The sequence below is a fragment of the Bubalus bubalis genome, chromosome 8 (assembly GCF_019923935.1).
Source record: "Bubalus bubalis isolate 160015118507 breed Murrah chromosome 8, NDDB_SH_1, whole genome shotgun sequence".
Taxonomy (NCBI): Eukaryota; Metazoa; Chordata; class Mammalia; order Artiodactyla; family Bovidae; genus Bubalus; species Bubalus bubalis.
The window spans coordinates 6,963,616-6,976,070 of NC_059164.1; the positions used below are offsets into that span (position 1 = coordinate 6,963,616).

At 41.5% G+C, this 12,455-nt stretch overlaps 1 protein-coding gene across 1 annotated transcript in view; it reads right to left on the reverse strand.

Annotated features, from left to right (window-relative positions):
• Window positions 1–4,548: 4,548 nt before the first annotated feature.
• The window catches only part of LOC102406543 (ATP-binding cassette sub-family A member 13), a 206,996-nt gene continuing 199,089 nt past the window's right edge, over window positions 4,549–12,455 (reverse strand). The window contains exons 22-23 of the mRNA XM_025291966.3: window positions 6,346–6,438; window positions 4,549–4,585 (exon numbers count right to left, since the gene is read on the reverse strand). Coding sequence (XP_025147751.3) covers window positions 4,549–4,585; window positions 6,346–6,438 — 130 coding nt within the window. The remainder of the gene's footprint in view (window positions 4,586–6,345; window positions 6,439–12,455) is intronic.

Here is a 12,455-nt window from a genome sequence, read left to right on the forward strand (position 1 = left end):
GAGTATTACTCAGCCATTAAAAAGAATGCATTTGAGTCAGTTCTAATGAGGTGGATGAAACTGGAGCCTATTATACAGAGTGAAGTAAGCCAGAAAGAAAAACACCAATACAGTATACTAACGCATATATATGGAATTTAGAAAGATGGTAACAATAACCCTGTATACGAGACAGCAAAAGAGACACTGATGTATAGAACAGTCTTTTGGACTCTGTGGGAGAGGGAGAGGGTGGGATGATTTGGAAGAATGGCATTGAAACATGTATAATATCATATATGAAACGAGTCGCCAGTCCAGGTTCGATGCACGATACTGGATGCTTGGGGCTGGTGCACTGGGACAACCCAGAGGGATGGTATGGGGAGGGAGGTGGGAGGGGGGTTCAGGATGGGGAACACATGTATACCTGTGGCGGATTCATTTTGATATATGGCAAAACCAATACAATATTGTAAAGTTAAAAAATAAAATTAAATTAAATTTGAAAAATAAATAAAATAGAATAAGAAATGAAAAAAAAAAAAACAGGAGGGATGGAGGAGGTGGCAGGATGGGCATGCAGCAGGATGCTGGGCTGTGAAGCTCAGAAAGGACTTGGGGAAGGGCTTGTCCTTTGGAGGAACATTCTCTGATTGGGCGGTTCTTGGGGTCTGCCCCTTTGGGTCCAGGAAAGGAATTCAAGCAAGCAAAGGTGGAGAAACCAACACAATATTGTAAAGGAATTATCCTCCAATTAAAAGTAAATAAATTATTTGAAAAAGAAAGGAATCAGACCTAACACCATACACAAAGATATACTCAAAATGGATTAAGACCTAAATGTAAGGCCAGAAACTATAAAACTCTTAGAGGAAAACATAGGCAGAACTCTTGACATCATAAACCAAAGCAATATCCTCTATGACCCACCTCCTAGAGTAATGGAGATAAAAGGAAAAGTAAACAAGTGGGACCTGATTAAACTTAAAAGCTTTTGCACAGAAAAGGAAACTATAAGCAAGGTGAAAAGACCACCCTCAGAATGGGAGAGAATAATAGCAAATGAACCAACTGACAAAGGATTAATTTCCAAAATATACACGCAGCTCATACAACTCAATACTAAGAAAACAAACCCAATCAAAAAGTGGGAAAAAGACCTAAATAGACATTTCTCCAAAGAAGACATACAGATGACTAACAAACACATGAAAAGATGTTCAACATTGCTCATTATTAGAGAAACACAAATCAAAACTACAATGAGATATCACCTCACACCAGTCAGAATGGCCATCAAAAAGTCTACAAACAATAAATGCTGGAGAGGGTATGGAGAAACAGGAACCCTCCTGAACCATTGGTGGGAATGTAAATTGATACAGCCACTATGGAAGACAGTATGGAGATTCCTTAAAAAACTAGGAATAAAACTACCATATGACCCAGCAATCCCACTCCTAGTTATATACCCTGAGGAAACCAAAATTGAAAGAGACACATGTATCCCATTGTTCATGGCAGCACTATTTACAACAGCTAGAACATGCAAGCAACCTAGATGTCTATCGACAGATGAATGGATAAAGAAGTTGTGATATATATACACAAGGGAATATTTCTCAGACATAAAAAGGAATGCATTTCAGTCAGTTATAATGAGGTAGATTAACTCAGAGCCTATTATACAGAGTGAAGGAAGTCAGAAAGAGAAAGATAAATATCGTATACTAAAGACTAGAGATCTCTTCAAAAAAATTAGAGATACCAAGCGAACATTTCATGCAAAGATGGGCTTGATAAAGGACAGAAATGGTATGGACCTAACAGAAGCAGAAGATATTAAGAAGAGATGGCAAGAATAGACAGAATAACTGTACAAAAAAGATCTTCACGACCAAGATAATCACGATGGTGTGATCACTCATCTAGAGCCAGACATCCTGGAATGTGAAGTCAAGTGGGCCTCAGAAAGCATCACTATGAACAAAGCTAGTGGAGGTGATGGAATTCCAGTTGAGCTATTTCAAATCCTGAAAGATGATGCTGTGAAAGTGCTGCACTCAATATGCCAGCAAATTTGGAAAACTCAGCAGTGGCCACAGGACTGGAGAAAGTCAGTTTTCATTCCAATCCCAAAGAAAGGCAATGTCAAAGAATGCTCAAACTACCACACAATTGCACTCATCTCACATGCTAGTAAAGTAATGCTCAAAATTCTCCAAGTCAGGCTTCAGCAAATATGTGAACCGTGAACTTCCTGATGTTCAAGCTGGTTTTAGAAAAGGCAGAGGAACCAGAGATCAAATTGCCAACATCTGCTGGATCATCGAATAAGCAAGAGAGTTCCAGAAAAACATCTATTTCTGCTTTATTGACTATGCCAAAGCCTTTGACTATGTGGATCACAATAAACTGTGGAAAATTCTAAAAGAGATAGGAATACCAGACCACCTAACCTGCCTCTTCAGAAATCTGTATGCAGGTGAGGAAGCAACAGTTAGAACTGGACATGGAACAACAGACTGGTTCCAAATAGGAAAAGGAGTTCGTCAAGGCTGTATATTGTCACCCTGTTTATTTAACTTCTATGCAGAGTACATGATGAGAAATGCTGGACTGGAAGAAACACAAACTGGAATCAAGATTGCTGGGAAAAATATCAATAACCTCAGATATGCAGATGACACCACCCTTATGGCAGAAAGTGAAGAGGAACTAAAAGCCTCTTGATGAAAGTGAAAGTGGAGAGTGAAAAAGTTGGCTTAAAGCTCAAGAGTCAGAAAACTAAGATCATGGCATCTGGTCCCATCACTTCATGCCAAAAACATGGGGCAACAGTGGAAACAGTGTCAGACTTTATTTTTAGGGTCTCCAAAATTACTGCAGATGGTGACTGCAGCCATGAAATTAAAAGACATTTACTCCTTGGAAGGAAAGTTATGACCACCCTAGATAGCATATTAAAAAGCAGAGACATTACTTTGCCAACAAAGGTCCATCTAGTCAAGGCTATGGTTTTTCCAGTGGTCATGTATGGATGTGAGAGTTGGACTGTGAAGAAGGCTGAGTGCCAAAGAATTGATGCTTTTGAACTGTGGTGTTAGAGAAGACTCTTGAGAGTCCCTTGAACTGCAAAGAGATCCAACCAGTACATTCTGAAGGAGATGAGCCCTGGGATTTCTTTGGAAGGAATGATGCTAAAGCTGAAACTCCAGTACTTTGGCCACCTCATGTGAAGTGTTGACTCATTGGAAAAGACTCTGATGCTGGGAGGGATTGGGGACAGGAGGAGAAGGGGACAACAGAGGATGAGATGGCTGGATGGCATCACTGACTCGATGGACATGAGTCTGAGTGAACTCTGGGAGTTGGTGATGGACAGGGAGGCCTGGCATGCTGTGATTCATGGGGTCACAAAGAGTCGGACAGGACTGAGCGACTGAACTGAACTGAATGCATATATACAGAATCTAGAAAGATGGTACCAAGGAACTTATTTGCAGGGCAGCAATGGAGAAACAGACATAGAGAACAGACTTAGGGACATGGGGAGAGGGAAGGAGAGGGTGAGATGTATGGAGAGAGTAACATGAAAATTTATATTTACATGTAAATTTACATGTAAATTAGATAGCCAACAGGAATTTGCTGTATGGCTCAGGAAAGTCAAATGGGCTCTGTATCAGCCTAGAGGAGCGGGATGGGGAGGGAGATGGGAGGGACGTTTGAAAGGGAGGGGATATATGTATACCTGTGGCTGATTCATGTTGAGGTTTGACAGAAAACAGCAAAATTCTTTAAAGAAATTATCCTTCAATAAAAAAATTAATTAAAAAAAAAAAGAATCAGAGCAGCAAGAATGGCGTGTCCATGGAAACCACCCAAGAAGAGGCAGTGGGAAGGAGGGAGGCAGAGGGAAGACCTGGACCTGGTCTCGCCCCCAGGCTCAGACATGAGGTGATGGCTCTGAGGCCCGGGGGCACCATCTTCCCCGAGCTGCCTCCTGAAGCCCCCCAACACCTGGAGGAGAGAAGCAGGCACCACACTGATGACCCCCAGGTTTAGAAGCCCAGCATGCATTTTATGATGAACCCTGTATTCTTTATCTCAATATTATGGAAACACATGCACTCAGTTTGTCACAAGAATATACCAACTTTACAAATCATTTTTTGAATGTATTAAGTTCAAGGTTCCAGTCAATCACCCACAAACTATCTCTCTTAACAAAACTGTACTACTCATACTTACTGACCATCTGTTCTCAATCCTGTTACACACTGAAAGTGCTAGTTGCTCAGTGGTGTCTCACTCTCTGTGACCCCTGGACTGTAGCCCACCAGGCTCCTCTGGGCATGGAATGGTCCAGGCAAGGATACTGGAGTGGATTGCCATTCCCTTCTCCAGGGGATCTTCCCAATCCAGGGATTGAACCCAGGTCTCCTGCATTGCAGGCAGATTCTTTACCATCTGAGTGACATATTACACATTATCAGACCTGAAACTCAGCAGCAGGTGAGAGCACGCAGACCGAAGCGGGGAGAGGATGCTCCTCCAGGGACCTTACTCACTGCCACTTCCAGCGAGGTCAGGAGACCTCCTGAAGGGCAAGAAGCCAAACTCAGACATACATCACCCAGCAATCGGGCAAGGGCTGTAAAACTTTATGTGGGCATTCATAAAGGTGAGGGAGCGTGAAATATTATTTTTCTTTTGATGATCCTTATTAAAGGTGAGCAGAGCACATTCTGAGAGAAGTTTCCAGCAGGCTATCTGATGAGGGATTGACCTGAAGTGAGAGTAAGCAGGACAGACAAGCAGTGCCCCAACTCTGAGCCACTGGAAAACAGCGATCTACTTCCCAACTCAGCGTCTCAATCCAAGCATTCATTGTTATTTTCTCCATAGAATAAAAATATTTCGACCTAATATATAAATTTACAAATTTGTTACAAATTTAACAAATCTCTGCTTTGGAATTCCAAATTTAAAAACATTGAATAAATAAAAGAGATTTATCAACATACATGGATAAATTACTCTAGGTCAAAAGGGACAGATTAAACAACACATTTAAAAGAAATGACAGGCAGACCTTGGAGACACTGCAGGTTTGGTTTAGGCCACCACAATCCAGCAAATACCACAATTACAGGGGTTACATGATTTGGGGGGCTTCTCAGTGCATATAAAATTATGCTATACTGTTGTCTATTAAGTGTACAATAGCATTATGTCTAAAAATGTACATGTGATGTGAAGTCACTCAGTCATGTCCAACTCTTTGCGACCCCATGGACTGCAGCCTGCTAGGCTCCATTCATGGGATTCTCCAGGCAAGAATACTAGAGTGGGTTCCCATTTCCTTCTCCAGGGGATCTTCCCAACCCAGGGATCGAACCTGAGTCTTCCGCACTGCAGGCAGACTCTTTACTGTCTGAGCCACCATGGAAGCCCAAAAATGTACATATCTTAATTTTAAAAAGATTTTGCTAAAAAAAAAATGCTATCATCTAAGTCTTCAGTGACTCATAATCTTTTTGTTAATGGAGGGTCTGAAATACTGCAAGAATTACCCAAATGTGACACAAAGACAGAAAGTGGGCAAATGCTGTTGGGAAAATGGTACCAACTGACTTAGTCAGTGCAGGGTGGCCACAAACCTTCAACTTGAAAAAAATGCAGTATCTGTGAAGCGCAGTCAAGTAAAACACAATAAAATTGTGGCATGCCTTATAAACTTTGAAAACAGCTTAGGCAACACTGAATTTTTTTTTAAGTTATATGAATACCTAAAAACACTCATACAACTTGATTATAGAATCATTAATATTCCAAAGAGTAAATGGAAAAAAAGACAATTAACCAAGGAATAAATCTAAGCTATTAAAGCACAAAGTCTCTAGTTTATTAGCTGAACTAGGAAGCAACTACAAGAACCATCTTTCACCACCCTAAATCCATGGGGTCTTTCTCCAAGTGCAGCACAGGTTACTGACCCGCTCTGGGTGAGGGATATGTCAGTACATCTTTCCATGAGGTTTTGTGTATCCGTGAGGATGCTTTTGGTCCCATTTCATCTTGACTCTGCAGTGGTATTTCGAACCCTCCCAATGTCACCACAATGAGAGTGGGTGTCCTTGGGGGCAGAAGACCTTGCGGGGAAACGCTGGGCTCTGTGGGGCTGAAAGTGGGCACCCCCAGTGATGGTGTTTCACACACACCCTTCCCATCGCAGCCTCTGTCTCCCCTCCCAGGCCTTGAGGGGCCTGCACCATGCCAACCCTAGTGCCCCCCCTGGTTATAATGGGTCCAACTACAAATTCACAGCAGACATCTAAATGAAAAGATGGCACGCACCTGTTTTTGATGTGCTGTGGGGAACCCAGGCATCGAAAGCTGCCGTGGACCAAGATGGCAAGCCTTGTGCACACAGCCTCGCACTCCTCCATGCTGTGGGAGACAAGACCAGGGGTGAGCCGCAGCCCCAGACTCAAGGCTTGAATCAACAGGGGGATGGGCAAGGAGAGACATGCCATTATTGAAAATCAGCTGACTTTCCATATAGGAACCTCGCAGAGCTCAAAACAGCACTCTGGAAATGGTTAAGGCTTCATTTACATGGCCAACTACACGATTAACCAAAATATAGTAGTCTTTCCATATACTAGGAAAAACTGTTACTGAATATATAGGAGAAAACCTTTTAGCAATAGCACAAAAATGCAAAATAGATCAGAAAGACCTTCATAAACATGTGGAAATCTTATGAAAAGAAAGATTTACTGATGGAAAATGAAATTTTGAATCAGTGGGAAGATATATCAGAAAGAGGGAAAAGAACAAATACAGTTTAAATGAGAAATTGTTAAAAAATCATTATAATATAAATAATATAATGTAAGTATAAAATGTAACAAGTATAAAATAAATTTTGTAAAAACAAAAGTCATACTTTAATATAGTATATTATATATAAAAAAATAACAATGTAATTTATAACTATAACTTAGCTTGTAATATAATTTAATTTTATGTTGATATGAAGTATGTTATCAAGATTTAAAATTTACAATTATATCATTCTAAATATATAAAAGTATAATATACATTTTAAGAAGAATTTAGTATAATACTGATCAAAAGTTTATCACTCCCCACAAGAAAAATTGAAAACAATTTAAAAAATATACTTTAACACTATTTAGAGAGAGGTAGAAAAAGGTCAAACAAGAAGAGAAGTAAAATAAGACTCATTCCAGAAAATATTAACATTTTCTTAAATAATTAAAAACAGACAGTATGCTAAGGAATTACAAGAAAGATCTTTGGAACAAAATATGACAGTGCAGATGAGACATTAGTATTTTAAATACAGACTGGAGCATGGAACATGACTCCAAGCATAAGAGCAGTGGAATAAACTGTGAAGGGAAGTTTTATGTACTTGACAATGAAAAGCTACAAACTTCTAATAAGTATGTCAAAACACAGCAAACTAACATTTAAAAACCTTCAACAAACACAAAGGGTAATATTTGATGCACTTATTATAAAGAACTCGTGTGTGTGTGCTAAGTTGCTTCAGCCGTGTCTGACTCTTTGCGACCCCATGGACTGTAGCCCGCCAGGCTCCTCTGTCCCTGGGATTCTCCAGGCAAGAATAGCGGAGTGGAATGCCAGGCTCTCCTCCAGGGCATCTTCCTGATGGCAAGAAAGGAGTCACAGGGATCGAACCTGTGACTCATGTCTCTGGCATTTGTAGGCAGATTCTTTACCATGAGTGCCACCTCAGGAGCCCACAGAACTCATATATACTACTGTAAAAATAAACAAAAACTCAAGAGAGAAAGGGCAAATAATATATAGACTTTTCAAAAAAATCATTTATGGGTAATAAACATACCAATAAATTACAAACGAAACCATCAGATAAGTGATCTTAAAACTATTTTCTAGCCTGACAGGCATTTGTCACATATACCTGTGTGTGTTACAGACAAAAATTCTTCTTCCCTCCATCTCCTATGTGAATAAAAACAATAAATAGATCCAAAAAAATACTCCCAAAGTTAGACACTCTCTCAATAATTTTAAACAGGTCAGTGTATATATGACTGTTGGGAATAAAACATTGGCATACCTTGGTGAAAAACAATTTGCCAAAAATTCCTTTCCTAGGGACTCACCTTAGCAAAGAAATACAGAAAATATGAATGCATATAACAACTTATTTATAACTGTAAAAAATCTAGAAACAGGTTCCACAATAGAATAATACAGAAACATAAATGAGGGTATATCCATATGTGCATCAGCCACTGAAATGAGGGTTTCCAAAGTCAATTAATTGGATATGGAAAAGGTAATGATTTAGCAATGGTAAAATGACAATGCATGTTAGGAAAACTGCACATATATGTTTAAAAAAAATAGTAAGGAAAAGCACAAAAAAAGTATGACTATCAAATACCTGAAAAGTGAAGTTACTGGTGGAATTTCTTTCCTTCTTCTACCGTGTTGTATTGTACAAATTCTAAAGAAAGTATGGTAGTTTTCCTGCTGGGGAATGGACATAAAACAGTGTGCTCGTCGGGTCAGTGTACGTTCTTATCAAGATTATACTGGTCAGCCTTCCATGCAGCCACAGGTGGACACGCGGCCAAACAGGTCAGTGTGAAGGACAAATTATGAGTCACACTGAAGTGGGCAAGCCACTTGCCCTGGGTTTTGGATCTTTCCACTTCCCATAAGCTGCGATGTGGATACAGCTACTGAGTCAACTCAACACTGAAGATAAAGAGTGAGTGACTTGGTGGAAAGAATATGAGTCCTTGGATGACCCTTGGCTCTGACACAGCCCCCCAGTGTGAACTGAGAATGTTTGTCTGGTCTGGGTCACTGTCATTTGGGGTCTTTGTTACAGTAGCTTAACATGAAGTCTCGGGGCTATTCACATCCCAAGTATGCTTTATATATTTTATGTGCAGATGTTATCTTTCTCTATGTTTCCTAATTAATTTCAGTTTAAAATAACCATATCATTTTTTATTATGAGTGCATAGTAGGTGTCTCAGAAAAGACAATGGCACCCCACCCCAGTACTCTTGCCTGGAAAATCCCATGGGTGGAGGAGCCTGGAAGGCTGCAGTCCATGAGATCGCTGAGGGTCGGACACGACTGAGTGACTTCACTTTCACTTTTCACTTTCATGCATTGGAGAAGGAAATGGCAACCCACTCCAATGTTCTTGCCTGGAGAATCCCAGGGACGGGGAAGACTGGTGGGCTGCCGTCTATGGGGTCACACAGAGTCAGACATGACTGAAGTGACTTAGCAGCAGCAGCAGTAGGTCTCTAATTAAAGTGATAGAATATCTAGTCACTTCTATATGACCTTCCTAAACACAAGACCCCAACAACAACTGATATTAATTCAGGCCGCAGAATAACGACTCGCAGTTTCCAATTGCCTGAGTATCTGCTATCAAACAACTATGCTCTAGAAACTTGGGATTCTATAGAGTCTTGACCCAGAGGCAGAGATTTGAAATGCTGATGGTCTTCAGCATCAGGAAGGATACACAGAGTCAAGGTTCTACACAATGAAAGGAATCTCTGACCATTCATTCAAACATAAACACTATGCTGTTTATTTTTGGTGATTAAGCAGATGGGGACAGAACTGGGTCAGGTGACTCAGAGCTTTAAGTATTTATACGGTAAATCCCCTACAGACAAACCTTCAAGTCAAAAACTTTCAAAGACACGAACATGCGTTCACATGTCCAATCATGTAAGTGAGCTCACGTGTCTGCATACACTGTCACATGCACGCATCCTCTACACACGACTGTGCTTTCGTGTACCACACAGTGCTGGATACAGTACGGCAGCGCAGCATGTTTCTTTCAAGCCCTGGATGTCCAGGAGCAAGTGTAAACGCAGTGGTGATGTAGCTGGCCTTACTGTACTTTTCAAGGTACTGTACTGTAAGATTAAAAATGTTTTATTTTTGTGATTTTTGTTTATTATTCATGCGAAAAGTTATATAAACTTATATAGTATAGTACTACAGACCTGATTGTGTTAGTTGGGTACCTAGGCTAACTTTTCGGACTTATAAACAAATTGAACTTACAAATGTGTTCTCAGAATGGAACTCATTTGTATACAGTGGACATCCTATGGTGAACTTCTCAGGTCAGTGTCTGATGAGTGAGGAGGGAGCAGTTCTGGCCCTCTTGGTCGGGCTGATTTTAATTCCTCATAAAACGTAAATCAGGACCCAGCACTCCTACTTTTGTGCCCTACCCCTGCTCTCCACCACAGTCCCATAGGATAAGGACTTGGAGAGGGGGGAGATGGACTCCTAATTAAAAGGAAACTCTACTTCAGAGCCTTCCTAGAATCAGGGAATCAATCCAAGGCTGCCTTGCTCTTCATTGTCAGTCATTTAGACCTTCGTGTTGTGTGACTACAGACAGATTTTTGGAAATAAAGATACATCATTAATGTGAGACCAAATGAACAGGAGGATATAAAAAAGAAATTACAGTGATATTTGGTCTTTCTGAGAGCTGTCTGCAATAATTATATGTTACATGAGAATTATAAAGACCTTTTAACGTGACACCTGAGTTCCCAATCTTAGAGCTTAGGGGATCTAAGTACTGGCAGAATGACAATAGAAATCAGAGTTCCCAGGACTGGCAGAGAAAGATGGTCACTGGAAGCAGGAATGTATTATGATAAAGCAAGGGATTTGCCAAATTTATCTTACTTTGATGTAACATTTTATTTTCTGAATAGAAAATGAAAAAAGACCAAAAAAAAAAAAAGCATACTCAGGACTTTCAGCTAACAGCCATACTGCCAAGGGCAGTCATGTTCAAAAGACAATTAAGAAACCGGAGAAACTGAACAAAAATGATATGTTTCAGAATTCTGGAAATTGACCAAAAGCATAGGACAATAAGAGAAACAGTTACAGTTGACAAACTGCTGAGCCAGGGTAAGAAGGGGGACGGGCTATGGCATCCTGGCTTGCAACAGGCAGCTCCTAGCAGGGGGCCAGGCCATGAGCATCGGCAGCTTCTCTGCCCTGTGGAAGGATGCGTGCCCTGTGCAGGGTGGGGCAGAGCCCACACCTGTCAGCCCTGTCCCACTGTAGACTCCACAAGCAAGAAGGGCCAGCAGCCCAGCATCTGGCCTGCGGCTGTGTCACGCGCGGAGCCCGTGAGGCTCCGTGTACAGCACTAGAGGTTGGAGAAGTCCAGGCCAGCCACCCACACCACGTGAGCCCAGAGGCTTTATGCCCACCATCCACGTGCACCCTACACAGACTAGAGGGACCAGGAAAGACAAAACCAGGCCGACTAGAAAATGGCCTGAGCTGGGAGAGCCCCGCCTTGACCACATTCAGGTGACAGCAGAGACTGAATCCTTGTAGACCTGCTGCTGCTGCTGCTAAGTTGATTCAGTGGTGTCTGACTCTGTGCAACCCCATGGATGGCAGCCCGCCAGGCTCCTCTGTCCCTGGGATTCTCCAGGCAAGAATACTGGAGTGGGTTGCCATTTCCTTCTCCAATGTATGCATGCTAAGTTGCTTCAGTCGTGTCCGACTTTGTGCGACCCTATGGATAGCAGCCCACCAGCCTCCTCTGTCCATGGGATTCTCCAGGCAAGAATACTGCAGTGGGTTGCCATTTCCTTCTCCAGAGTCCAGCAAAGGCTCTAACTGGCAACTCGCCTGGACAAAAACAGCGTGGCTCCAGAAACATCCAGGCTTCAAAAAATGAAAACAAAGTTGAAAAAAACAACTAGACAGAAGCATCAGGAGCTGCTCACTGCAAGAAACATGAACAAAACCCAGCTAGAACACACACAGATCTACATCCAAACACATCAAAGTCAAGCTGTTGAAAGGCACTGAGAAATCTGGAGAGAGCCAGACAAAACTCAAGACATCCAGGGAGCAGCGGAGCTGTTAGCGGCTGGCTTCTTATATACCTGTGGCGGATCCACTTTGATATTTGGCAAAACTAATACAATTCTGTAAAGTTTAAAAATAAAATAAAATAAAAAAAATAATAATATAAAAAAGAAGCAACGCAGGTGAACAGACAGCGAGGAGAGATGTTCGTTCCAAAAATGTGAGTTAAAACCACACATCACCAGGACGGTTACAAACAGGAAGACCAGCAGTGTTCATGGCAGCCTGGAGATCCTGGAAACTTCCATCAGTGTTCCTGGGATTAAAAGATAATTGACACTTTGGAGAACAGCTCTGCAGCTTTCTAAAGTGCTGAACACAAGTTACCGTACAACCCAGAAAAAGACCGCTGAGAGAACTAGAAACGTGTGTCTGGACAAAGACGTGTGTGCAGCTGTTGACAGCACTCTGCACTGAACAGCCGAGTGTGGGAACCATCCAAAGCGCCAGGACGGCGGAGTGGGCAGCAAGCAGTG